Raw genomic sequence first — 27082 nt, 5'->3', positions numbered from 1 at the left:
GGGCCGCAGCTTACGTGATACGCGCAAATATCCGCGATCGTGACCATGTATACGGAAAACACGCAAAGTGTTCATTAAAACTTGTGCAAACTTATGAACATAAACGTGTGTGATGAAAACGCGTGAGTGTACGTAAATGGATTCTGCACGGAATACGCGCGGAGACATTTGATTTTCAGTCGACGGAAAATATAGTGTGTGAAAATTCTATTGCGCGCTGTGACATTCGAACTTGATATTTTGTTCGTGTAATAGATAATTTAATATTGCAATAAAGTTGAACATTGAAAAAAACAGTTATGATTTTTTGCGCTGAATAATGCTTATTTGCGCCAGAGCTACTTAAACCGCATTCATGGTTCGTAGTTTGAATGATACCTATCTCTGATTAGAAGATAGTGAAAAAGCTCAACTTCTGCTCGGATTGAAGAGCGTCCAGATAAATCAGCACCAGAAAATTAGTTGTGCAAAACTTTCTTTGAGTTTGCTGATCACAGTGAGCGGACACAAATATACTTGGTGAAGGATAACACGCATTCCTATCGCAATGCCCACAAAAATTGAGAAAACACAAAGTACTGGATGAACATGTTTCATGGACTCTGGTTTCAAAGGCATTGTGGAAGACGTTTGGTTCTGCTATGATGTACCCTATGACCTGTTATCAATACCGAAATTTGGAAAGCTGGTCATGAAGAACCCACTCATCAGGAGTCAACATTAAAAGGGAAGTACCGTTACCTTTTTGTGGTAAGCTTTTTCAGAACTTAATATTATTGATAAAAGTGGCGAGGCGTGAATGATCGATTGTCGATGTTTCCTCATTTGAGACTATGGTAAAGAATCGATTATTAAATTGTTCGTTGCGAACACCCCATCTGTCGATATTTTTCAATACCTTTGAATGGCAGATCAGTCGATACACCGCAAAGTACGCCACGCTACTGATCGATAAGAAATGATTGGTAAATATTCCCAACTTGAGTTGACAGTTAAAGAATTGATGAGATGAATATGAAATATGGTTTGAAAGTTAGAGCCATACAAAGTAATGAGTGAATAAAATTTACAGAGTTGGAAGTTCGTAGAATATGTGAGTATATTGGTCTTAAAAGGTGTTGTATCAAACGATAATTTATGCGAGTAGTATCAATAGTAAAAATTGCCATTTCTAGAAAATTTGAAGATGAAATTTACGTCAGTATAAACCTCCATTTAAAAAAAAAAAATGCCCTCTAATATTGCTGATCCACGTAAGAAATCAAAACGATTTCGTTCTTTTCATACATGATTAGTATGCACACAATGGTGTGACTTTTAAATATAGAACATAAATGAGAAGTATATTGTCTTATGTTCGAAAAATTATACTGCGAGAATCTCAGAACTTTTTGATTTAGAAATTATTTCATATATATACTGTGACAATGATAGAAGTAAAAATTTCGATTAATTTAAACAGTTTTGTGTCGAGCAAGGTATCACGTCATAAGTCACCGAAATTTCACGAACCCCGCAGAAAAATGGCATCACCTAACGAATGGTGAAAGAGCTTGTGCAATGTTCATTGAAGTAGAATTATACGAGGCATTTTAGGGGTAAAGCTGTTTCAACGGATACGCACCAAATCATAAGTACCCTAACAAAAGCCTTAGAATAAATTAAAACTTCAAATGAGTAATGGCACTTGAAATAAACCAAGGATGAATTTCCTATGCGTTTTTAGCTCTTCTGTAAGAATCTGGGATGAAACCAGGAGATGAAAATCCTGGAAAGCCATTCTGGTCCGTTTGATTTTTGAGCAGGCATAAAGCGTGGGAAGTGGAAGATAAAATTTGCGAGAGTCGAAATGTAATAGTCGGTAAGACAAAATTACATAACATCGAGATGCGTGATGCATTTCGAGTGACCGATAAAAAATCAAGTGGAAACTGATACGACTGAATTTGTGTCAAAATCAGGAATCTCCAAACTTGATAACAAGAAATCAAGTGGAAACTGATACGACTAAATTGGTGTCAAAATCAGGAATCTCCAAACTTGATAAAAATGATATTAACTCTGAAGACTCAGAAAGAAAATTCTGAGGATGAAAAACCAGAAAAAATAAATTCTGGAGAGGAGTTAAAATTAAAGGTCACGTGTGACTCAAAAGCAAATGAATGGTGCAACGTGAATAAAACGGAGACAAACTCTGTGCGAGACGTGAGTAAAGGTGAGCTCAGGCAAAACAGTATGAAATTCTGTGATAAGCTTAACTGAAATAGAGAGCAAGTCTATGATAAGCTTAACTTCAGAAAACTGTAATTAATGATATCATATACACAGTACTTAAAGCAAACAGTGTATGATGAAATTGAAATGAAAATACTGAAATAAGATTGAAGCGAAACGTGAGAGATTGGATCAGGCAAAAGGAAAGTGCAAATGGAAATGAGGATAAAACTGACGAGGCAAAATTTAATATTTATCTTTGTGAAGCCCAAATTTTGAACTTGCAATATTTACGAAAAGTTTCGACGAAAGTAGAAAGAAAACCGAGGAAACAACAATTTAACAGGCTCAATTCATTTACAAACGATAACTTTTGTGCTTTGATACATACTAAGGCAAAACGACAGGGGTACTGTCGAGTGAAATTGATACGTGTTTTTAACATTGGCGAATAAAGGAATTTTGCAAAAATATTTGGAATGAGATGAACAGTACGAGTTTTTAGTCTCAGAAGACCGAGATGAAACCTATCCTCTCGATTACCAGTTTTTTTTGCCTCTCTAAATTCATTTTAGCGTTTGCAGCTAATTAAGAGTAAGAGAGAGAGACTTCATATTTTACACAGATTAATTTACAATCGAATTATTTTGAATGCGAAAATTGCGTTGATTGGCTACTATTTGAAAGTAGAAACTAACAATTTGAGAAGATAGATTCAAAATTTTGAGAAAGTTACTAGAATTTGAGAGGAGAGACTTCAATTTCGAGAGGAGAGATTATATTAGAAGGAGCGAAATTGAGGGGAGAAAAATGAGTATTTGAAGAAGAGAAATTGAGAAATGAAGAATGAGAATCTCTGACAGAGTTCGATTTGAAAAAATCGGAGATTACATGTGTTAATTGAAAAATACACTTCAAAGGTTTAAAGCAAGGTGCAAGGAACTCATCTGAAACGATTGCAGTCAAATTTTTTCTCTTTAACAAAAAGCAACAATTATTTTGAATATTGTGTCTGGCACGAGAATAACTTTGAAGTACTTCAGACTCTCATGCGATAGATCGTCAGATTTAAATTAAAGGTAAACTTTTGGGTATAAGCAGTGAGACAAATTATTATTAAAAAAAATTAAGCTCTAACAAGAAGAAGTAAGCAACAAAATGGTATGATAAGCTTAACTATACGTAGCGAGTGAAAAAGAAGTTGATGATTAGCCAGTGTATGAGAATGCGAATATTCGGTGAATAAGTACCCAAGTTGGGTGTGCATTTAAAAATTCAAACTGGAATAAAAGGCCTGATTAGAGAACTTAAGTAAATAAATTAAGTAAATGCAAGTAAGGGCAAAAAATACTTTATGAAAGGCAATAAGAATGAAAGAGAGACTAGAGGTAACGAAAGAGCTCTAGAAAATGTATTTTAGTAAATCGAGGTATCTAGTCAAGAGTAGACTTATTTCTATTCGAGAGTAGACTTATTTGATACCAGAAATTGAAGATGATAAAAAGTGGAAAGACAAATCATAAGAGAAATGATTTTTGAGATACGTTGAGGTAAAAGAGAGGATATTTTTGATTGGCATCGAAGATTCAAATTGGGCAAATATTGAGAATAACGAAAGGACTTTTCGAATTGAAAGTGAGAGAAAGAGAAATTCATCTGCATTATTATTTAAAACTGCATCATATGTTGGAACACAGAGAATCTGAAATCTGTGACGGCTTCTTTGGTGGAGGCAGAATAAATGCAGGTAAAGCAGTTGTAGATTCTCACTGGTCAAAAGTGATTTTTGTCAACACCAAAGCGAGTACGACGAAGCCCATTGCAACTTAGGTACGAGGATTGCATACATAAATTTAAGAATCTAGTTTGCCACGTGATATCAAAATATGAACGTGCATTATACGTGGTGAGAGGACGTCAAAATAAGGTCATTGATTCCGTACATGTGTTCACAGGAAATTAGCTGGCCGATATGATGATCAAGCTGTTACCAGTCTTGGAGTTCAATCAGTCGAGTTTTTGGACTTGGAGTAGAACTCATAGTAACAGCAAGTACACGATCTGGTGGAGGTTTTCCTGGGTTTCCCTTCATCCATGCAGCACCGAATGGTGGATCGTAAGCATCACCCCAGAGTTGGCACTTGAGGACGATTGCAGCACGGCATCGCAGTTCAACAGAGCAACATAGTCAAATCAAGCAAGAATCAGATTAATTCTTGAGGGGGCGTGTTGGAGATATGCAATAATTAATCTGACAACGCAGCAAAGGGACCATCCCTCCTGCACTTGTGCCCTTGAGATTTTTTACGACTTTTGGGGCTATGCGCTTCCCACGCAGCTGCGACTGCGCGGACCAGATCACCAACCCCTCATCTTGCCTTTGTCTTTAGTCAGTCCAGATCCTTCTCTGTAGCTTAACGCCGTGTTCGTCTCAGTGCTGTAAAACTGAATAAATTCTATTTCGGAATTAAATCATATCTTATTAATATCATAACCTTAATTCCTTCACTTGGCTACTTGACTGCTCGATTTCCTGTGGATAATACAAGTCTAGACTGTCTCGTACTTACAATAATTTTCCCCCGTGGAGAACAAAAATAAATATTTGTATTTTTAGCAACACTTGTAGGTTGCTCGTAATAACAGGTAACGTCGAAAGAGGTAAATTCTCTCCGTTTTCGCTTTCGAAATAGCGCGAACGTTGGCGCTGCGAGGTTGGCGACCGTGGTGTGGGCCGGAAATGAAGCGGGAATGTTGGCATCACTGGAAACTTACTGCAAGGTGCGGCGCGACGGCATCGACGAGACCTCGACCCGAAAAATATCCAACAATAACCCACAATTCAAAACTCCCGCACACCCGCGATGCGAGCAGTGTTGCCAATTTAAGGGGAAAATGTCCAATTACAATCAGCTATGGCAGCCATTCAATAACCGTGATCAAGAGATGATAGTAATGTGGAATACGTTCATTTTTAGGAGATGCCTAGACATCTTGATGAGCTTATCGCAAAAAAGAGGAGCGACGATTGAACCGAGTTTATCAGGAAGGAACCAACCCTTGTTTTCGAAAAAGTTGACTAACCGTATATTTTCTCCTGCCAAAAAATGAAAGTCGGAAAGCAGAAGTTAGTTTGTGAAAAGAGGGGTTGAAGTTTATTTTCTATATTGAGCCTCATGCAGGAATAAAATTTTAAACCTCTTTTTCTCGATTTTAACTTAATGTGAGTCGGTTCCTTTCGGATGAAGTCGGTCCAATTCCAAACGCATGAATACAGTAGAGTACCTATATTGAGAGAGTATGGCCACTGGGTCCCATGGAGCGGCTTAGGACCCAAAACTGGCGGTGCTTTGTTATGGTTTTTGAGGATGGGAGGGGGGTCATTGCCAACTTTTGACGGTTATCACCAACCGCACTTGCTGCCAACCTTACTACATCTAAGATCATTTTTCTCAAAAATTGCACACGATTAGCCTTAAAAATATGTAAAAAAGTCGCAATAGTGCATTTGGGTAAAGTTCTCGTTACGATAAGCAAAGACAACTACATTTTGAATCATTTTGCATTACATTAACTTTATGGCGTCCGCCATTTTTGGGTCCTAAGGGCTCCATTCAGCCTAAGATGGCTGAGCCAATCAGAGGTGGTAACTCCAGTGGCCATACTCTCTCTTAATATAGGTACTCTAGAATACAGTAATCACTGAATGGACCGCGTTTAACAGAAATGAACCAAGCCACATCAGCTACTGCCGAAAATTGGGCTATTTAATTTTTTACATAAAAACGGCTGTGCGGATTTGTGTGCAAATTTCGGTAAATTTCCTGCTTAGTGCGAAGCAAATTCCTTAAAATGTTCAAAGGAATCCGCACTTACGTTCTCTTGTAAAAAAAAAATTAAGTGGCCCACTTAAGTTGGCAATAGCTGATGTGGCTTAATTTCTTTCTGCTAACCGCAGTCCAAATTCACGCATGCAGCTTTGAAAAAAGATAGAATTTTAGTATTTGCAAGTAACTATAGTAGGACGCCTGGTGTAACGTGTAAAAAAATATAACGTAAAGCTTCGATGCGGAAACAAGTGTTGTGGGTGCCAAAAATGTCCTGTTTCATCCTTTGCAACGGACCTCGTCAGTATCTACAGTAGAATTCAAAAAAATTTCCCCAGCTGGTAGTTCATTCCTGAAAACGAGAATATCCCCACTCTAGTTCCTCGTAATACACCCTGTAAATATTTACAGAAAAATTCAACAAAATTCCCGAAACTCGGCAACGTTACAAACAAATTGTAACGACCAACTTGACGAATCCTCTTTCGCCCCCCGAGCGCCATCCCTGCTCGTCTAATCCATCGGTGGAGCCACACACTGCGGAAAGTTAATTCATTGGGCAGAAAAAAAAAACGAGAAAAAAAAGTAGAGTTGGGAAACCGTCTCTTAATCCAGTTTTAATGGAATCGCATCTACACCGGCCAAGCCTCCCATGCTCTCGGTTGGCAGTCTGACAGTTGAGATCTGCCCGCTGGGCCAGAACCGCGTAAAGCTAGGCGATGTCCAATGCAAATACGCGGTTTTTTCTTGACGCAGTCGAGATGACGGCACATCGAAGCTTTCGAAAAAAAGAGGTGATCTCTGGTGTGATGTGCTGGATATTAGTGGATTCGCAAATCGAACTGGATATCCGAGAGGGGCACGAAATTGCGTCGTAGGAAAAAGAAAAAAAAAAGAAAAAAAAGGGGCGCAAAAAGCAGACAGCTAGATAAAGGGATCGCTAGAACGCCGAAAGAGGACAAATATGAGCCGCTTTAACGCTTTGATACGCTTTAGAGTAGTGAACTTATTTATGAAAGATAAATTATGTTGAAACGATTAGCAGGGCTTACTATTTCTTTTCTTCTTCTTTAAAAACTTATAATCATTTACTGAAACCGGATTTTTCTTTCAAATTTGAAAGTCCTGATATGATCCTTGCCGGTCGTCCGTTTGTAAGATGTTTAATGACTTATCGGTTCTAATTTTTGGGTTGTCGTCCATCTAACTCTCGTAAAACTTCCTTTAATTTTATCTTGCCAAGGTTGCCACAGAATTTAGAAAATGAAATTCCCTGATATTTCCCTGATTGTTTTTTTTTTTTTAAATTGAATCTGGAATTTTGGCAAAATTCCCTGACAACTATAGATACACCAGATGATTGAAGATAGGTACGTTAAGTACTTGGAATAGCTTCCACGCAAAATCTGTTGTTCGAAACGTCAAACCCATTCTGAGAGCGGATAAAGGTGATTTAACAATTTTTCCTTGACACTTTCGTCCCTTTCCGAGGTTTCCTGGTAGTTCTTGACCGTAGCGACTCTGTCCTGGTCCATGTGCCCATTTTCAAGGGTTTTCCTAAAGATGAGGAAAAAACCAAAAATGACAGGGCTTTTATCCTGATGTTTGTCATCTTGTCGATATTACCATCTACAGACCTTTGAGTGCTTAAAAAAAGTTTACTTTATAAAAGGAGTCTCAAAGGATTAGTAAATTAATGGGAATGTGACTGTAAAGGAGAAAAGGAACCATGGTCTACGAAACCTACGAGTTATTAATACCTGAGAACGGAGAAGATTTCCATACGTGATTCGGCACAGAGGACGCTCAAAAATTTCAAATCAATCAGAATTTTAGCAGTTTGAATTAAACGGGACGAAAGAACGTATGTACAAGGAAAAGCTCCTTGAAATTCTATAATTTGCTATGATCGGTACAAGAGAATTCTAGATTACATGCTACAATATGAAGCTCTTCATGAATACAAAAATGAGCAAACCCCTCGGGACTTATTTTTTTGGACACTGGATTTATTAGAGAGAGTTTCCCGTTAAAATTTGAAAATCTGATTTTTTCACTAAACTTTGATGAAAATAAACACGATAATCATTAACGATGATCATTCTTCTTTAAAATGATTCATTTGCTAAATACGATCCTAGCTTGAGCACACTTAAACTATGCAGTCAGAACTGCAACAGTGGCAAAGGAAAACCGACAAGGCTAGCGTCGAGGCTACTTCAATATTAATATTCTATCGCATTGGTAAGGCGCAATGATACAACTATTCGAGCACTCCGGAATGCGTGAGGTATCGCGCCGCAATTGAAGGCGTTTTCGAAACTACCAATTTTCCGTGCCGGGATTCTCGTGTCGCATAAAATTTAGAGCATGATATAAATGGAGTGACTGATCTTAGTGAGCTAGTGCAACAGTTATGTCTACATCTCCGTGTTTTAATTTTATCTTTACAGCTTTCGCTCCAGTTGATAATGAGTGTATAATTTGCTCGGTAGTGTTTTTGCTCTATCTAAGCTTTCAATACAATTTTTTTTTTTTTGCTGTACTTTCTTGGATTTTATTGTTGATTTGAGTTCCGTAAAAAGTTATATTTCTTACAGCTTGTTCTTTAAAATTTTTAATTTTTCTTTAAAAATGATTCATTTGCTAAATACGATCCTAGCTGAAGCACACTTAAACTATGCGGTCGAAACTGCGTGGCCAGCGTGGTCACTGCCTCAATATTAATCTTCCATCGCATTGCTAAGGCGCAATGATACAACTATTCGAGCACTCCGGAATGCGTGAGGTATCGCGCCGCAATTGAAGGCGTTTTAGAAACTGCCAACTTTCCATATCGAGATTCTTGTGTTGCATGAATAGGGTGTCTACTATGACTAGCTGGCAAATATTAAACTGTACTTTTACGATACCTTTTCAGTGCCTTTCCAAAAAAGTCAGTACCTCATTAGCAGAAAAATTCATTAAGTACTTTTTCGGTACCTTTAAGGGACGAGTTTCGAAAATTGACGTAATTCACGCGCAAATCGAGAGAAAAATTAAGTAGCCAGGAAACTTGAAGCTCATTGGCGACTTAAGGATCAACTGGATTTACAATCTAGATCTCACGGAAAAATACTGCGCTATGAATCATTTCGAACGTATTGCATAAGTTTCAGGCTGTCTAAAAAAACACCCGTGGCACGAAGCAAACAATTCCGGACCTTTATAGGGAATTTCCGTACTTTTTTTGTACTTCCAGATCGTCCTCAAAAAATCAGTACTATTTCCGGACTTCCGGACTAGTAGACACCTTGCAGAGTCTAGACTCTGGGCCCAAGAGACTTTTTTACCAGTGATTGCGGCACTACAAATGACGTTTATCCGGAAACAACGTTTTTCTGAAAACAACGTTCTACTTTCAATCCCCTTCGAAAACTTTACAACAAGATACGACTGTATTCCTCTTGAACTTAGCTATTACCTCTTTTCCCTTATACTTCGTCTAAAGGCTGTAAATACCATTCGAATAACGCCACAAAGTCAACAGTGAACAATAAAACTCGGCTTTTAAACACAGGCCACAGTTGGGGGAACTTTACACTTCAGTTTGACCCAAAAAATCAACTCCTGAACTCTTCGCGCCGGATATCGAATTATCCCGTAGATTTTCCTTGGCTCCGAGGAAAATAATTTTTTCCTCGGGAGCTTTCAAAACGTCAAAATTCAGATAAGGACGTCGTTTTGACGGCCGAGCGTCGATTTGATCGAACGAACAATTCAATTACGCTCGTGGAGCGCACCGGAGCACCTGACCGCATCTCGCAACTCAATTTAATCCGTCTCAATTGACTGCCCCTACCGCCTCCCCCTCCCCTCCCTCATTTATCGCCCCTCAGGTCTGGGCGCACTGCACTTTTATCCGTCCTACCGTCACGTTTCCCGCGAAAATCAACGGATTCCCGCAGAGCGTGGCTGTAATGACTGAACCAACTGGCAACCGTGTGTGCATCTCAATACTGAAAATTCTGCGCTTACGATGACGCCCACGCACTAGCCATGACGTCATCATAGGGATTCTCCGTTACGTCGGACTAAAATGCTGCTGTGCTTAGGAAAAACGCCGCATGAGCATCCAAATGTTGCCAAATTTACTATCAGAAAATGTATATTTTTGAAGAGAGTTATGAATATTTGTCCTTGAAATTTTCAGACTTATAAGATCAAATTTCGGACGAAATCCTCCGAAAAATTGGACGAAAGATATTCATAAATTATCCCGAAAATTCGCTATTTGTCAAAGGAGCTTTGGCAACTCCTAAAGGTTCATATGGCGTTTCGTTTTAGAGACCCCGCATCGCTATTTTTCCTCAAAATACCTACATGGTCAGCGGCGAGGCTTGAATGATAGACTATCGATAATTCCCCATTTGACGCTACGGCAAAGAATCGATTATTGAGATGTTTGTTTAGAACACCCGATCCTTGTCAAAAGGTTTGAATAGCAGAAAACGCGATATATCGCAAAGCACGCCACGGCTCTGTTATGGGGGGGGGGGGGGGGAGTGCGGACATGTCGCTGATTTGGAGGTTGGGTCATGGAGTTTTTAGGTCCCACTGGTCCTACTACCAACTTCGACATAAATTGGGAAGCCTCGACTCAATTCCTTAGTAAGAATTCGACAAAAAGCCACAATTAAACGAAGGATACATTGATATATATACAAAAGTTAAGTAGGCACTTGTAATATTTGTTGACCGGGGGTAATTGGGGGGGGAGGGGGGGCAGGGCACGTCCTTGCAACATGATTTTGATGAGTCAACTAGGTACTTGCTAGGCACCTTCTGAGAGGAACATGTGCGAAACTAGGAATTTTTTGTTGAAACTACAAAGAGGGGGAGAGAGGAGGACTGTCTTATTCTTTCGCTCTTTTTTGATGGAAAACCCCTGTATTCTCCCATTTCCAAAATGCTTTACAGGGACCTCTATGGAATGTCACCTCTCGGAGTTTCGTGTATAGAAGGGGAGCAGAACTCGGAAGCAGAAGCTCAGAAGCGTATCGATTACATTTGAGCGGTTAAAAAATTCTTAGCTTGTATAAAATTTTCTTCCATGCAGGAGGAACTGCTAGACTTTTTTTCAAAAATCTTTCGTTTTCTTACAAAGCCTGACAAAAGCGTCGATACATTTACAAATACGCATCTAGAGAGTCTCGTTAAGAATTAAGTAAACGGACGGAATGTAAAAATGAGAACTTAAAGTTACGCCACCTCTAGCCCCACGGCGCACGGTGGATCGAAACCTGCAAAAAGTCGGACATGGGCGATTCTCACAAATAGTCATTTCATTGATGTAAATGTCTTCCCAAAGAGTTATATTTTATGATACAGGTATTGGTTTTCAATTTTTTAACCCCAGTTTAACGCACACAGCCTCCTAAAGTGGCTCAGGCGGCACTCGAAAAATGTTGCCTCACTCGGGACAAACCGTTCGCCTGTTGGTATTTCCCTCCGATAGATTTATGACAATTTCTGACTAAAGTAGCTTGTCCGCCTCCTTAAGTAGAATATATTTCACTAATAACAAGTTAAAATATCGCTATTTTTATAAGCGGTATTCTTGCTTAAAAGTACCCTCCTCAATACCGTAAAAATAATAATATAGCTAGACTTTTAACTAGCTATTTCAGCGTATTTCAGGGAAACCTTTGTATAGCAGTGTTAACTGATCCCTGAAGATTCATTATCAAGAAAAATTGGCTGCTCCAAAGTGCCCCTTTGGGAATAAAGCTTAAATGATTTTGAAAAAGTGAAGTTCATAAAATGGTGGCTCGAGAGAATTCGAATTTCACAGGTCTGTGGCGAATAAACAACGGGCATTTGATAGGTGATCTGTATGTAATTTTCAGTGCTGAGTCCGAAAATGACCTTGGTTTTTCTCCAACACCCACCGATTTTCCGGAAAATTGAGATTTTCCACTTAAATTGGACTTTTCGGGAAATGTGATTTTCCGTAAAACTGGTGCATGGTAAAGAGAAACCAAGGTCATTTTCGAATCCAGGAGACAAAAATACATGAGAAAACATGCCTTGCGTGGTTAAAAAAATGTCCACGTTGTTCCAGATAACGGGGTTTTCCTCTCAAATGTCCTAATCGACGCATATGATACTGATCCGTTTGTTTTGCGTCTGAAAAGACGGGAAAATTATATCAAATTGGTGTATAATGGAGCATTTTTCATCTACTACTTGATGCTAAAGTCAAAAATGGCCTAAATTCTTTTCTATCTTCTAACTATTTCCCAAAAACTCGCGTTTTTTGACATCGGATTTTTTTTTTTTTTTTTTTTATGTTTAATTTCTTCGGAAAATTAGAAGTTAATAGAGAAATTTGAGGTAATTTGAGCTTCAGCAGCAATCATTAAGCCGAAGAAGCTCCATTAGATACCTAAGTATAAATAAAGGCAGTGTACAATGGTGACTCGCGGGGCCCTTAATTAGGAAGGCTCGGATAATACATGATTTGTGTTGATTGATGTGTATTTGATTTGTATTTTTCTCTCATATTTTTCCCCCCTGTCATTTTCTTTTGTTAGAAAGCTAAAAAGGTGCCCCAGGAATGAAGGAGAAAGGAGATCCTCTGTTTTCCTCTCAACATTTTCGGATTTCTATTCATTCATTTTTTGGGGGAGAGGAGGGGGAATGGTAAAAGAGATGAGTAATATACGTTTTATATACGATATTTAAACATTTTACCGGAGAGAAAAGTCCATTGAACACTTAAAACTTCGATTGAAATGAGTGTAGAAAGTTTAAACTTATCTGTTGTTAAACAATATCTCTTTATTTATCTGAAATTGTGCCAAAATACATATCTAAACCCAATAATCAGGAAAATAGTCATCAAAAATGAAATCTGCGACGAAAAATACATAAGAATCATGTATCCTGATTTGTTTTATGAGCGCAAACACTACGTAAATGAGCAAACCAAGTCGCGTGATGTGCCATGTCCGGCCTGCCCTATGACTCGATCCACCGTGCGGCGGATCAACACGTTTCTTAGTCCGTTAAAAAATGGACAAAAGGTCCAAAGTGCAGGAAACGCGGGGAACGGAGTCCTACGTACCGTGGAAGCTTTCTGGGTTTTAGAGTATATAGCACCCACGTTTTCAAGCGCTCCACCGTGGATCGAATCAATTAGAGAGGTCGGACATAAAATTTTTGACTATAACTGCAAATTTTGATGCTTATTTCGTCACATTTTGAATTTTGAGGAGTAATTCCACAAGGAAATTTCACGAGGAAACTAATGCAACCACTTTTAGAATCTAAAAATTTTGTATAAACGGAGTTAAAGGCTCTTGAAGTTTTCAAATTTTGTCCGACCTCTCGTATCGACTCAGTCCACTGTGCGTCCGCCCATAACGGCTTTCCAATCTCACGATAAAAGTTAAGGTGATTCGTCAAGCTTAAGTGACGTGGTCGAACTGGCATGCGATACATCGCATCTTTTAGGTCTAAAATCTTGGCAGATTTTGAATTTTCAGCAAAATACAAGGACGATAGCCCCTGCGCATGAGCTTATAAAGAATCATTCTAAACCCAAAAATCGGAAAAATTTAGAGAAATGAAAGCAGAATAGTGTTTGGAAAAAAACCTCGCATTCGATACAGAAATCGATAGCTGCATCGAATGCGAGGTTTTTTTCCAAACACTATTCTGCTTTCATTTCTCTAAATTTTTCCGATTTTTGGGTTTAGAATGATTCTTTATAAGCTCATGCGCAGGGGCTATCGTCCTTGTTTTTTGCTGAAAATTCAAAATCTGCCGAGATTTTTGACCTAAAAGATGCGATATATCGCATGCCAGTTCGACCACGTCACTTGAGCTTGACGAATCACCTTAAGGCTTTTGAGGGTCAACCTGAAGCTGACTGTCATCGAAAACTCCGAAATCTCATACCTAGTGGAGGAGTCAAAAAATAAAAACGTAGGTAAATTGAGAGTGAATTCGGCGAAACGGACCACCCATTGGTGGATCTAGCAAATTAGCGACATTGTTTCTTCTTCATATAAACCTATAGAAAGGTATCGATTCCCGGAGGGGCCAGGTGCTCCGTCCGATCGATTATTCAACATGGGTTTAAATGTAGGAAATCCGGTGTTGCCAAATTGCTGGATCCACCTATGGACCAGAATTCCGTCGTCCTTATCGCATAAGCACGCCCCCGAGCGATTTTTTTGGAGTCGTTTCAAAAAACTCGGTTTCTCATAATGAGCTGCATATTTCCTTAAACCAGATTACATGGACAAACCAAATCAGGAGAAAACACGCTTTAAAATGTGTGCCACGATCGGGTCCCATCCACGCATTCGAAACTGCTGACCGCAAAACGCTGCCAACTTTAATACCTAAATCTGCACACTTCACGCTGTATACTGGAAAAATTCGGATCATTTTCACCGCCGAACTGGCGATTACGATCAAGTTAAAGTTGCCCGTTCACGACTAAAGGAGACATAGAGATGCTTTATTATCGTTGGACGCAACGAAACAGTTTTATTTTGGTCCACGCGATGGCAACATTGTGAAAAAATGTTATTTATCGAAAAAGTCATCATAACTGTGAAAATTGACGTGGGTAGATTAGGTAATCTCATCACAGATGAAGCGAACTTTTGTGAATAAAAATTAAAATGGTTTCGTGGTTGACTCTGCCAAAATGCATGCATCTAATTGTAAGTTGCCAGACCTGGTATTTCAGGAAGGAAGCACCAGGTACCTAAGTACAAGAAAAAATACCGAAGATTTTCATTTGTACATTTAAACTCGATACTCTGTTGCTAATTCTTAAAATCATGTTTCTTTTGGGGTTGTCCGTAAATTATGTAACGCTTAAGGGGGAAGGGGGCTATTTTGAAACCGAGCTTGATAAAGGGTGGTGAAAAGGTGTCAAGCTCAGCGTTACGTAACAGTATGTACTCGGACATACTGGATTTCAACTTCTTTTTTCTTTCAAAGTCTTGTACGTATGCTAGTTTTTTTTGTCTTGCTTTATCTTGTTTCTTGAAATACAGAGCCTTTTCTTTTCACTTAACAGAAGCCACGCCCTTTCTCAGATTTTGGTGAGACATTTATTTCGAGTTTTTTTCGTGAAAAAACTGGTGAGGGGGATGGGTATCGAAATTAATTTAGGGATGTCTGAACCACCATTACGAGGGGTGGTTTGGTGTTAAAAAATCTGTAATATAGCCGAATGTGATTAATGGATACTGGCCATAAAGTAAAGATACTGGCCAGAGGTATAGAGGCCAGAAGGGACATTGAAATGTTTAGTCAAAAATTTTATGTCCGACCTCTCTAATTGATTCGATCTACTGTGGGGCGCGTGAAAACGTGTGTGCTTGCATCCTATATACTCTAAAACCCAGAAAGCTTCCACCGTAGGACTCTGTTTCCCACGTTTCCTGCACTTTAGAACTTTTGTTAGAACATCAAAAAATGCATTGCTACAGGGAAGCTCAGACCAAAATGATATTACGTTGGCATGCTCATAGATAATGATAAGTACATGGACGCACTTGCAAAAAGGAAGTTATGCAAGTTCCCTAAAATTTATACTGGATTTTGATCTTTTATTCTTTCTTTCCTTAAGGCAGCTGCAAAAATAAGTTAGTGCAAATGAACGGACTTATTAGGTACCTACACTTAGGGAACAGTTGAGAAACAAGTGATTCATCAGGGTGCGTGGGCGGAACAGTGCACCTGGTCAAATAAAAAGCAATTTGAGGGGTGAAACCTCATACAGATAGTTAAACTGCAAAGCAAACTCATAAAAGCACCAAAATATATTGCAAAAATTAATATGTAAGGATAATTAAGTCCTTTAAAGTCCCTTAATAAGGAAAGGAATGGTGCAGGTATTAAAGGCATCACACAGGGGGCTGACTTCAGTTATGAGATTGCCATTGGCAGTTGACGCCGGCTGATAGGACAGAAATTTTTCCTACACTTGCAATACAACTTATATTAGATAAGCTGAGTAATTTTTGATGGTAGCTGATTGGAATGATCGTAAGCTTCAATATTATGGGGAAGGTCAGGCGGTCCTACGAATACGATTCAACAATACTAGTTCCTAGGCCATTTATCAATATGAGACCACCATCAGAGACATAGAGGTTAACTCAATAAATTAAGATCAATCATGTCTAAGTAATTGTTTACAGTTAATGAAAAGTGCATCTATTTATAGCTAATCCATACATCAGACAAAGGGTTCAGGGTTACACCCACGGACATCATTTGCACTGCGAAAACATAAGCGAGCTGCTCCGGAGAAATAATTGAGGTGTTAAATCAGAAGAAACACACTTCGAGAAATTGGAAATTGGTAGCTTACCTGAATAAATTGTATTGTGACAGCAGATTTTCCAACACCTCCTCCACCTACAACGACGAGCTTGTATGTTTGAGCGTAAGATGGTCGATCACTTATACGCGACATTTTGGAGTAATTCTGCTGAAATTTCACTGTCACTGAATGTCCATCGAGGTAAACGGCACTGCGAAGAAATCAGAAATCACTACGATTATTTCTTGATTTGAAAAATCACACCCACGGATAGAATTCACACACCTGAAACACGATTGCGTACTGCATTCCTCTGCTCAGCCAGCCCACTGTGACTGTTGACTGTAGACGACTGTGTAGCCGTCAAAACACGGAAGAAAACACAACAGTCATCTTTATTTTCACAAAACGGTTTCCAAGAGGATGGTGATTGTTGAATTGCGGTAAATATCGATTGTGAGGTTAGAATTCACACATGTCCACTTAATTCGCTCAAGATAACACGTCCGTAGTTTTCAGTTTTTATCGTTAACGTTGTAGTTCGTAGTTCTCAAAATTATCTATCCCTCACGTAAGCAATTTTTCTTCAAACTCACCCCCTTTCTCACTAGCTCTTACTGGTATCTCTGAAATGAGTCGTATGCTATGCTATGACACTTGATGATTGAATGATGCTTTTCACAAACGATAAATTTGTTTCGGACCGTATTACTTGTCAGTAAGATACTGATCAATGTACTTGCATGTTGGTGGTATCCAACTCAACTCAGCTATTTGTGGCAGCTACATGTTGGCAGTGCCATTGAAAGGTCGAAGATACAAATGGCTCGGTGTGTTTGAACGGTTGCAATGTAGGGAGGACAGGCATAATATTTTAGAGGGTAGCCTCATCCAAAAAGCCTTCTTTGAGAAACCCTGTCAATGTATGGAGCATCAAGAAAATTTGCTGAGAATAGAATGGGGCAAAGCAGGTACCCTACTAGTTAGTGAACGATGAAAACGTTTCTTTCTACACATGGTTCAAACCATGGGACGCTATCTTATCTGTGAGAAAGAACAATTTTTTTCTGCCATCACTCCTCAATTTCAAATTTATGAACTAAATGAGAGGACCACAGACATTTGCTTTTTGTCTATGTCCGACCATGTCTCTCTATAGGTAGTAGCTCAGAACGACAGTAATAGTTGCCCCTATTGATATTAAGGTGAATCTAGGGTTCGATTAGGGATAATTCAAGATTAGAGGTAGCGCCACCAGTCACCACTGAGAATTTCACTTTCCTTCCACGATTACTGAGATAATATTGTTCAAATCACAAAAAGCAGATCCACAAGCTATAGATGATTTTTTGAGCCAAAAATATTGGCAATTAGAATTACAAGCACAGAGAAAGTATGGCTGAAACCTTCAGCTCAGTGGCGGCAGCCGAGTGCTCAACCGCATCCTTTGTATTCTGTCTCTCTCTTTCCCATTGTCACAAAGGGATTACTTTCCGCCGTAGTTACAACGTTATTTTGGGGAATTTTGAGAAGATTTTTTACTGAGTGTTCCTCAAGTATGTTGCTATATCCCCTAGATCCCCAATCTTGAATAAGTATTACGGTTTTTATTATTTTGGCAAATATATACGGCTATTCTGAGCAGCGCGACATGGTGGCCAAATCGCGAAGTTCGAAGCCTGGATTCACCTTAAACGCTCCTATGATAATAATTGATTTTATGCTTGCCCCCAAATATTGAAGAAAGTTTTTTCTCATTCTTCTAAAGCAGTATAGATGTATCCACCCCTGTGCTCACTATGATCCATTCTAGCTTCTAGCTGTCAATCCTTGATTGTAAATTCTTGACACCCACTACAAATAATTCAAGCATTTTGTTCTTTTTAGGTTGAAGATCATGGACACCCCATTATCAGCCTTTGCCACTTACAAAGCCATGAAACCAGCTGCTGCCACACACATATCGAAGAAGAAGAAGAGGAAACTCAAGAAGAAGTATGAAGAAAGTGAAGCTGTCAATGGTGATTCTTTTGCCGAAAATGGTGTGAGTGAGTCAGGAGAGTTGATTGGACTATCTAACGGTGAAGGCCCTTCAAATACTGATGGGAAAATTAAGAAAAGAAAGAAAAAATTAAAGAATAAATCTAATAAAAAGCTCAAATTTCAGAATGATCTTCCAGCTGTAGGAGAGGAAGCAAGTATGAACGGAAATGCGAAAATCAAACTCAAAAAGAAAATTCATAACGATGAATTAGAAAGTGAAAATGATGAGAATGATGATGATGTTGAAGCTGTTGACAGCAATGATGATTTTGAAATTGTACCTGTTGCCTTTGATAATGCTAAATTGCAAACAACTAAAGACAAGAAAAAACAAAAAATGAAGTCCAAAAAGGCAGATTTCACTCATGACAGTACAAAATCTGGTGAAGATGTGGTCAATTGGATGATTTCTCCTCTCTCTATTGAGGATTTCATGAGGTAACTTTTTATTAATATCAAGCTAAGTATAGTATCACAATTGGACGTTTTTATGCTAAAAGGAACTATGCGCACAGGGTTTGCGTGCAACATAGTTCCTTTTAGCATAAATACGTCCGATTAGCGTGTGAGCTCCTTATCAGGTGCCATGAAGTTGAAGGAACCATATTATTTATGAATATAATTTCATATTTGATTAGCAGACACTTATTCAACAGTTAAAGAAATATTGGTGGTGAAAGTAGGAAAACACCCTTCTGAAAACACCCTCCAAATAAGTATTATAGTTTCATATTATATCTGTACAAACTCATCGCAGGTAGACACTTTTTTCTATTCAACGCTTTTTTCCCTGAATGTTTAGAAAAGATAGTTTTAATTTAAAAAGTTTTGCCTACATCTTTAAAAAAAATTGCAAATTGTCAGTCACAATTTCATGCAGAATTAGGGCACCTAATGTGCACCAGTCTGCCCTGCAGGTTGATGACTAAAGGCAGTATAACCATCGGTCAAGGGAAATCTAATCGGACGCTTTTCTTTGATCACCAACTTGCACGGATGACTGGAGCCGTAAGTGTTCTTGATATCTTAAAGCCATCCTGTAATAAAATAATGATGGCTTAAGCCTTGTATCATTACTGCAGAATTCTAGAATCTCTAACTCTGTTTCATTTTGTTGAAGAATCAAAACCTCTTTTGATGTATGAAACCTTTGTAGATCATTTTCCAAACAGAGAAAAAAAATCACAAAGAGTTTCAAAACATTCCAGTGGTAATTTTTCCCTAAAAATGGCTGAATCCAAGAGAGATTGTCGGTTAGCTTTTGTAATTTTCTTTATTAGAAGAGGTCTCTATACTCTCTAAAATTTGCGTAACTTGTGACAATTTTGTATTGCAGTACAGATAAATTCACTAATCGTTATTTTGAGTGTCTCTGTTGAAAAATTACCACCATTGAGGCAGAAACAATCAAGCAATAATTGTTTTAGAAATTTAAATTATTTTCCATAGACAGATGCAGTTGCTTCTATTAAGTAAGGAATACATTTGGAAGAACTGCATTATTAAATTATTTAGGAATATGCAATGCACCTATTTTATTTTATGCAAAATGACTACGCGAATGAATTAGTAAGAAAAATATGATAACCGCTTTGGGAGGCCCATAGTGGTTTCACCCTCTTTAGTAGTAGAAACCTCAAGAATAATCTTTTTTTCATTTCAATTGATTGCCATTGCGGTCATAATATCACATTGTTTTCTTCCCTGTTTCAGTAAAACTTGGGAAAAAGAACCTGTTTTTGTCTGCCGAAAAACGCCAGATTACTATTCAGCTCTCTTGAGTACTCCACAAATTGATGAAATGTTGCGTAACAACAGTATCATCTTTGGAAAAAATTTAGATGTAACATCATATACGAACGGGGAACGAGAAACGCATAACTCAGTCGGAAGAGCACTGCCGCATGTTGTTTGGGATTTTTACGAAAATAAGTGCAGCATTCGTCTTCTGAATCCGCAAACATATTGCAAAAACTTACACACTGTCAACGCTATGATGCAGGAATATTTTGGTTGTTTTGTTGGTGCAAATGCATATTTGACACCACCAGACTCTCAGGGTTTTGCACCTCATTTTGATGATATAGAGGCTTTCATTCTTCAAATCGAAGGACAGAAGAAATGGAAAGTGTACAAACCAAGGTAAGCACTCACTCAGATGATAATATTTTTTTCCCTTGTAATATGCATGTCTTACCTGGACAGCAAAGGCAGAGCAGTTTAGCATCCTGAAAAGCAGGGTTGATTGAGAATTAGGATGCAGAAAGCCTCAAACCTTCCCTCTATCATACTTGATTTTCTCCATTTTTACTAAAAATAAGATGATGATTAACTGTCTTTTTAAAGACTCAATTCTACTAGAAAATTCAATTGCTTCACTCCTAAAAGGTTGCAAAAGCAAAAATATCAAAAACATCAACCTGTAGATCCTTTTATTTCAGATGTTCGGCCTATGTTGCACTTAGCAACGAATAAGTTATGTGAAATGTGCTTTGTCCTCTCAACTTTCTTAAAACTTAATCAGGCATTATTCAGCTACAAGAAACTGGGTTTTTCAAGAAACAAGAAGTCGGTTCGTTGTGTGGTTGGTCAGCAAAATTCTACACCAAAAACAATAAAATTGATTTGCACTCGGTGCGCTTTTGTTAGCAATAAGTTTTACTCATTGGAAATTGTAAAAAAAAAACCAACCAAGTATTTGTCTGGAATATACCTAAATATACCACTAGCTTCCAATATTTTATTTTTCCCTCAGTTGTTTCAGAGTATCTTAAAATTTTCGAATCCATACAAGGCAGCCCAGTTTTTATTCTATTATTTTAAGATGTTGAAATGGTCTGATGGGGATAATTCCCTTTTATGCAGTTCATGAATCAACAAAGTCTACACCTGCATTGCAAAATATCTTAAAAACTTTTCTCCTATGTTTTATATTGTTGTTTCCTGTTGTTCCACCGATGTTTCCTATTTTTGCATGCTTTTAAAATATTCTTGCTCAGGTTACCAGCTGAGGAGTTACCTAGATTTTCAAGTAGAAACTTAACAGAAGAGGAACTAGATGAACCGGTCATGGAAGTGACTTTAAAAGCAGGAGATATGTTGTATTTTCCCAGAGGTTACATCCATCAAGGTTGCACTGATCCTGATTATCATTCTCTGCATGTCACAATATCTGTGTATCAGCGCAACTCTTTTGCAGATCTTCTAGAAAAAGTAAGTCACTCTCGTGTTCACTTGCATAAATGCTCATAATACGTATAAAAAGTGCGCAGCCACTGTAGCAAACATAAATTGAGGAACTAGGAATCAAGTCTAATTGCAAACCATAACCGAGAAGACAATTTTTTAGCCTGGGTCCATTGAAAACACCGTTCGCTCTTGTTATCCCTCAATAGTGAAAGCAGTCGCGTCAACTCTTGGTCTGAGTACAAAAATACTCCTTGTTGTAGGTAAAATATCAAGAAGCTTCAGAATCCAGTTGACTCAATTCTGTAGTCAGTATTTAAACATACGTAAATCGTATTGTGTTTGAAATTGCTATGGAAAGGAAAAAAATAATCCAGGAACCAAAAGAACTTGCTAATAATAGTAGGGGTGAGTCGTGAGATAAGTTTTAAACAAACCATGGTTTCCAAAATAAATTGAGAAGCAAACCCGTAATATGAATTTTTCTTCAAGAACTGCAATGGGTATGGGGACTTCAGTTTGTAATTTTAAAAATTACCTGCATGTCAGACTGAGATAATAGGCTCATAAATTCTAAGCTTAGTGTGGTATATAGAATTAACGAAAAGTAGAAATTTACTCAATATAATCATTTCTTGTTTCAGGCACTACCTGTAGCATTGCATTCAGCTATAAAATCGGACATTGAGTTGCGGAAAGGCCTTCCATTAAATATGATCAATCAGTTCGGCTTTGCTCAAAGTGGGGAGACCTCTGACGAGAAACGTCAGCTTATAGAGCATGTAAAATCATTGCTCCACCGAGTAGTTGATTATATAGATCTTGACTCAGCAGTGGATAGCGTAGCAACTTCGTTCATGCATGATGCGCTACCGCCTGTGCTGACATTAGGTAAAAAATTCTCACACAGAAATAGCCAGATTCTCTGTAACTTAGGTGGTCTCGAATATTCAGCAATTTTTTTACCATAAGGAGGACACTGTACCCTAAAAAAATCCAAGCCTGTAAAAAAATACCCTGCTGTGTTCTGTAAGATTGTCGTGTTGCAAATCTTGAAGATCCATGACTGGTAAAGTATTAAAGATATATTGTGGTTCAAATCAGAACATGGCAAGAACCAAGCTTTTACGATCTATGAACATAATTTGAGCCGTCCGATACAGTAAAATCGCAATTCAAAGACTTTTTTCAATATGACTCTGCAAAATGCTACTTAATGACTGACTACCTGAACATTTTATGTATGGAACCGCAATTTGTTCGTAGTCATTCTCAATACTTCAAAAATCTATCTTCTTATTTTGGAAAAATGCAGTTCGCTCTTTTCAATATATTTTTACGTACAAGTATCATTTATCCTAGAAGAACAGTTGTTTTGCTAGCTGTGCATCTTTTTTTGGGGGTCTCAGAAAATGCTACATGAATCTCGAATACATCATCCCTACAAAACTCAAAAATTTATCTATGAAAAACTGAAATTTCGGACAATTTTAACCAAAATTGACTCCTTCATGTGCTCCATAAGTTTGATTATTAACATACCATTCATTTCCTTGTAGGTCTGAAATTTTGATGATTTGTCTCAAATTTCATGCTTTGCAGCTATACATCATTTTCAACTTGTTGACACTGTATGTTGAAATGTGGTAAATAACATCTTTTTCAAAAATTCTCACGAAATTCTTGGAATGAAAATGTGCTGAATTTCAAGGGAGAAGAAATTCTTCTTACCTGCAGTAATTCTATAGTTGGACCACCTTATCAATTTTTTCTAAATGAAAGTTTCTTTGTTTTTCAGAGGAATTAAGCTGCACTGTGGATTCTGGTTTGCGTATGACTCATGAAGGTCATGTTATTAATCGAGTTCAGCTAGACCCAAGTTCGAGTATTAAATTTATTCGCCGTCATTGCTGTCGGTAAGGCAAATTTATTTCTATGATTTTTTTACTTTATAACAAAAGCTTACATTTTTAAAGTTCAATATTGAGTTACCTCTCACAGTGGTGGGCATTGTGAAAAATATTGTGCTCTATGGTAGTGAAGTGTGGCTTTTAACAAAGCGAACGGAAGATATGAGAAGGGCAACTAAAATGGACTTTTGGGGGACTGCAGGCATCTCAAGACAGGGCAGTGTCTGTGATAAAAGAATTTGCCAAGAGATGAAGGTTGGAAGTGATATCATGCATTGCGTCATGCTCAGGCAGTTAGTGAGTTATGGACTTGGGCAAAGAATGTTGGAAGAGAGGTTGCTCAAACAAGTTTTGGATTGGGTACCGCCTAAAAAAAGGCGACAGGGACGTTCTATGAAGGAATGACAGCTGGGCGTTGAAGAGGAGACGTTGCGTTGTCAGTTGTCTGATAATCTTTGGGAAGGTAGGCACATGGGGTTCGGGTGTCGCCAAGCGCCAGAGTGCATTGTAGGAGCGACTTTCATGCATGTATGTAATATGCAGTTATAATGGTTTTCAAGTGTGACCGTATGTAAATGAAGGGATTAGGATCCCAAAAAATTTTAATTTTATTTATAAATTAAAATTAAAATTTTCCTGGTAATGTTTTATAACGGTGCATGTTTTAAGAAAAAGGGCACAAAAAAAAAGGTTACTTTAATCTAACTTGAAGCGAGGCAATTTTTGAACTCAATGTGATTGTTATTTATTGAAGTGTTCAAAATTGAGAGTTCAGGAATTTCTGTCTAAATATATTGTTTTATTTTAAAAATCTTGAGTATTATTTTTTACTTCGAAGGAGGGAATCTCCTATCACTATAATGTATTCAGCGGCTTTTCCCTTTTTTTATAGCATGTTAATAAATATGTTTATCTGGTTTTGATTTTTTCAGGTTGGTACAAGAGGAAAGTGAGCCTGATGAGGAAACTGGTTTACGTGAATTGGAAGCTCGATTATATTACACCCTAGAAAATTCCTTAGAATACCATGGAAATGACCCTCAATTTTTAGTTGTCCCTGATTCTCTAGTTGGTTGTGTAATATCGCTCATTAAAAGCTACCCAAAGTTTGTGAAAATTGAAGATTTAGGCCATTCAAATGAGGACGAAATAGTAAGTACATATAGTGTCCATATTGTCAATTTATTTTCATTTTTGTTTAAAACCATATAATCTGCACTGTTGTATCCGGTAATAAGATACAACTCTTTGAATCGGGACGTGCGAAAATTGCTAACGCCCATTTTTCCAGTCTTTCTTTTTTGAGTTGATAATACTTTTAAAGAGTTGATACAACCATAAATTTATTTTTGAGTTGATAATACTTTTAAAGAGTTGATACAACCATACAAGTGATGAAAGGACTCGTTTCGGGATTAAGGTAACCCAAAGACGAGTATTAACGCCACTTTCATGGTTGCATCCAACTCCGAAAAGTATTATCAACTCAAAAAAACTGAAGACTGGAAAAATGGATATAAGCGGTTTTTGCTCATCCCGATTCATTTGATCTGTTAACATTTGAGGAGGAGGCAAATTAGTGCATCAACATTATGACTATCTCAGTTTTCTGCAACTGAGTAGCGAAGTCAAAGATCCTTTTGGGTACGTGATAAAAGAAGGTCGACATCTCTGAAGGGCGTCTGGCGGTCTTGAAAACCTACAAAGCCAGAAAATGCACAGCGACCCAAACAAACCATTGAAACTGAGAAAATTCATGGGAGAAAATCAGGGAATTTTGCGAGTTAGCATATTAGCACAGAAAAAAATCTAAGTAGCAGTTTTGTTCTAAGTTTTTGGAAAAGGTTGAAAAATTCAGAGAATTTAGAAACTTTGGAATCACAGAAAAGTCAGAAAATTGGAAAATGAAGGAATTGCGGAAACCCTGCATTGATAAAGGAATAAAGCCACCTACTTACTAGTGCAGTACAGCAACGGTGCCAGAATTCCATGAGATACTGTGTTTCAACTAGTGCTCAAGGGCTGGAAAATTCACTTTTCAGCCTCAATTTTCTGGAAGTCGGTATCAGAACAAAGGAAGTATTTCGGTTCTAAAACTTAGGAGGCTAAATGGAACATGGTGTATAAAAATTATCAAATTTTGCTGGCAGCGAATCTCTCAACTAACGCAGCATTCTAATCCATGATATCAGTCAACTTGTTTCGATAAAGTTTCTGCACATCCTTCAGAAATGCATATCTGTGATTTGACAAGTTATGGTCTATCTTGTATCCTAGCTCTTTTTGTGTTTTATTTTTTCTTTTCATTGGATAAGATCAGAAATAGGTGCAGTATATAGGTAACAAGAAATTATGCAACCAATTTCTTGGAAAAACCCACCAAAAAGTGAAAAAGTTCATTTTGAGCAATGAGTTTTTTTAATGAATGTTCTCTTTTTTGTGTTACAGCTTCAGCTGCTCACTGATTTCTGGGAGCATGGTTTACTTCTCACCGAAGAACCACTCGTTCCCATAGAAGAACCCACTGAATAAACAGTGAACGACCAATGAACTTAACAAAACAAAAAATACTTCATCATTAAAGGTAAATAAATGAAAACTAATTAGCAGAGGAACAGAATGCAAGCATTAAAAGAGAATAAGCAAAAAAGAAAAAAAAAGAGAAAATAGAAACTTGAAACATTTACAAATTACTTTAGTACTTTTGTGTTTCAATGTAGTCAATATACTGCGTAAAATCAAGTTCTATGATTGCTCTAATGGAGTCCCCTGTATTGGTCATTTTTAATTTTTACTTTCCTTGCCATTTAGAGAACTTTGTCAATTTACAACAACCAAAAAATAAAAATAAATAAATAACCTGTTTCCAAGTTGTAGGGTTATTACCCTCCATGAGGCATGAAATGAGACTGGATAAACGCTGGTATTGTTTTTCTGGTTCTGGAAACTGTTTGAAACTGTACAATGTTAATTTTTTGTTTGTACGTGTTGGAAACACTGAGATATATCATGTAAATTATGAATAAACTCATTATTTTGTTGTATATATGTAGAATTCTTCTTGATTTCATTCATCAATGCAAGTTTATTCCATTATTTGTGGAATGTAGAAAACTTAGATACTGCAAACTTGCAACCAGATTGATTTTCGATAAAATTTGCATCAAAGTGTACTTTGCAAGCTCAATTCAAAAATTGATCTTTGCGATTTCCAAAAAGTTGATGTTTGCAAATTTCAAAACATTAATCTTTGCAATTTCCAAAAAATTGATCTTTTCAATTTCCAAAAAATTGATACAAGAAAGTTTGATTTTGGGTTCTTAAAATTGATTCTCCTTAAAAAATTTGCAGCCTGTATCATACAGGGTGTTTCAGACCACCCGTACCAGGCCTTTTTCTCGGTTGATTTGGGTCGTACGAAGTCGGAGACCGCGGGGTTGAATAAAGAATTGACCCCAAGGAATCCGAATTTCGTGGTCCCGAAACCCCCCCATCCTCCCTCGGGGGGTAAAGGGGGGTCACGATGCTATAAGTCACGGTTCCCGACCGAATTGCGGATAGATCGC

At 37.7% G+C, this 27082-nt stretch overlaps 2 protein-coding genes across 2 annotated transcripts in view; one reads left to right on the top strand and one right to left on the bottom strand.

Moving 5' to 3' along the window:
• The window catches only part of Ras64B (ras-like protein 2), a 50434-nt gene extending 33724 nt beyond the window's left edge, over nt 1-16710 (bottom strand). Inside the window, exon 1 of the mRNA XM_019057983.2 lies at nt 16426-16710. Coding sequence (XP_018913528.1) covers nt 16426-16530 — 105 coding nt within the window. The 5' untranslated portion in view covers nt 16531-16710. The remainder of the gene's footprint in view (nt 1-16425) is intronic.
• Nucleotides 16711-16800: 90 nt separating this feature from the next.
• NO66 (Bifunctional lysine-specific demethylase and histidyl-hydroxylase NO66) lies at nt 16801-26564 on the top strand. Its single transcript, XM_019057939.2, has 8 exons — nt 16801-16948; nt 18265-18858; nt 20134-20562; nt 21420-21633; nt 22251-22497; nt 23405-23522; nt 24449-24668; nt 25965-26564. The coding sequence occupies exons 2-8, from the start codon at nt 18275-18277 to the stop codon at nt 26046-26048; spliced, it is 1896 nt and encodes a 631-aa protein (XP_018913484.2). The 5' UTR covers nt 16801-16948; nt 18265-18274; the 3' UTR covers nt 26049-26564.
• Nucleotides 26565-27082: the final 518 nt, after the last annotated feature.

The sequence above is a fragment of the Bemisia tabaci genome, chromosome 7 (assembly GCF_918797505.1).
Source record: "Bemisia tabaci chromosome 7, PGI_BMITA_v3".
In the NCBI taxonomy this organism is placed as follows: domain Eukaryota; kingdom Metazoa; phylum Arthropoda; class Insecta; order Hemiptera; family Aleyrodidae; genus Bemisia; species Bemisia tabaci.
Note: the sequence above shows the minus strand (reverse complement) of the source record. Positions and strands in the feature narration are given on the sequence as shown.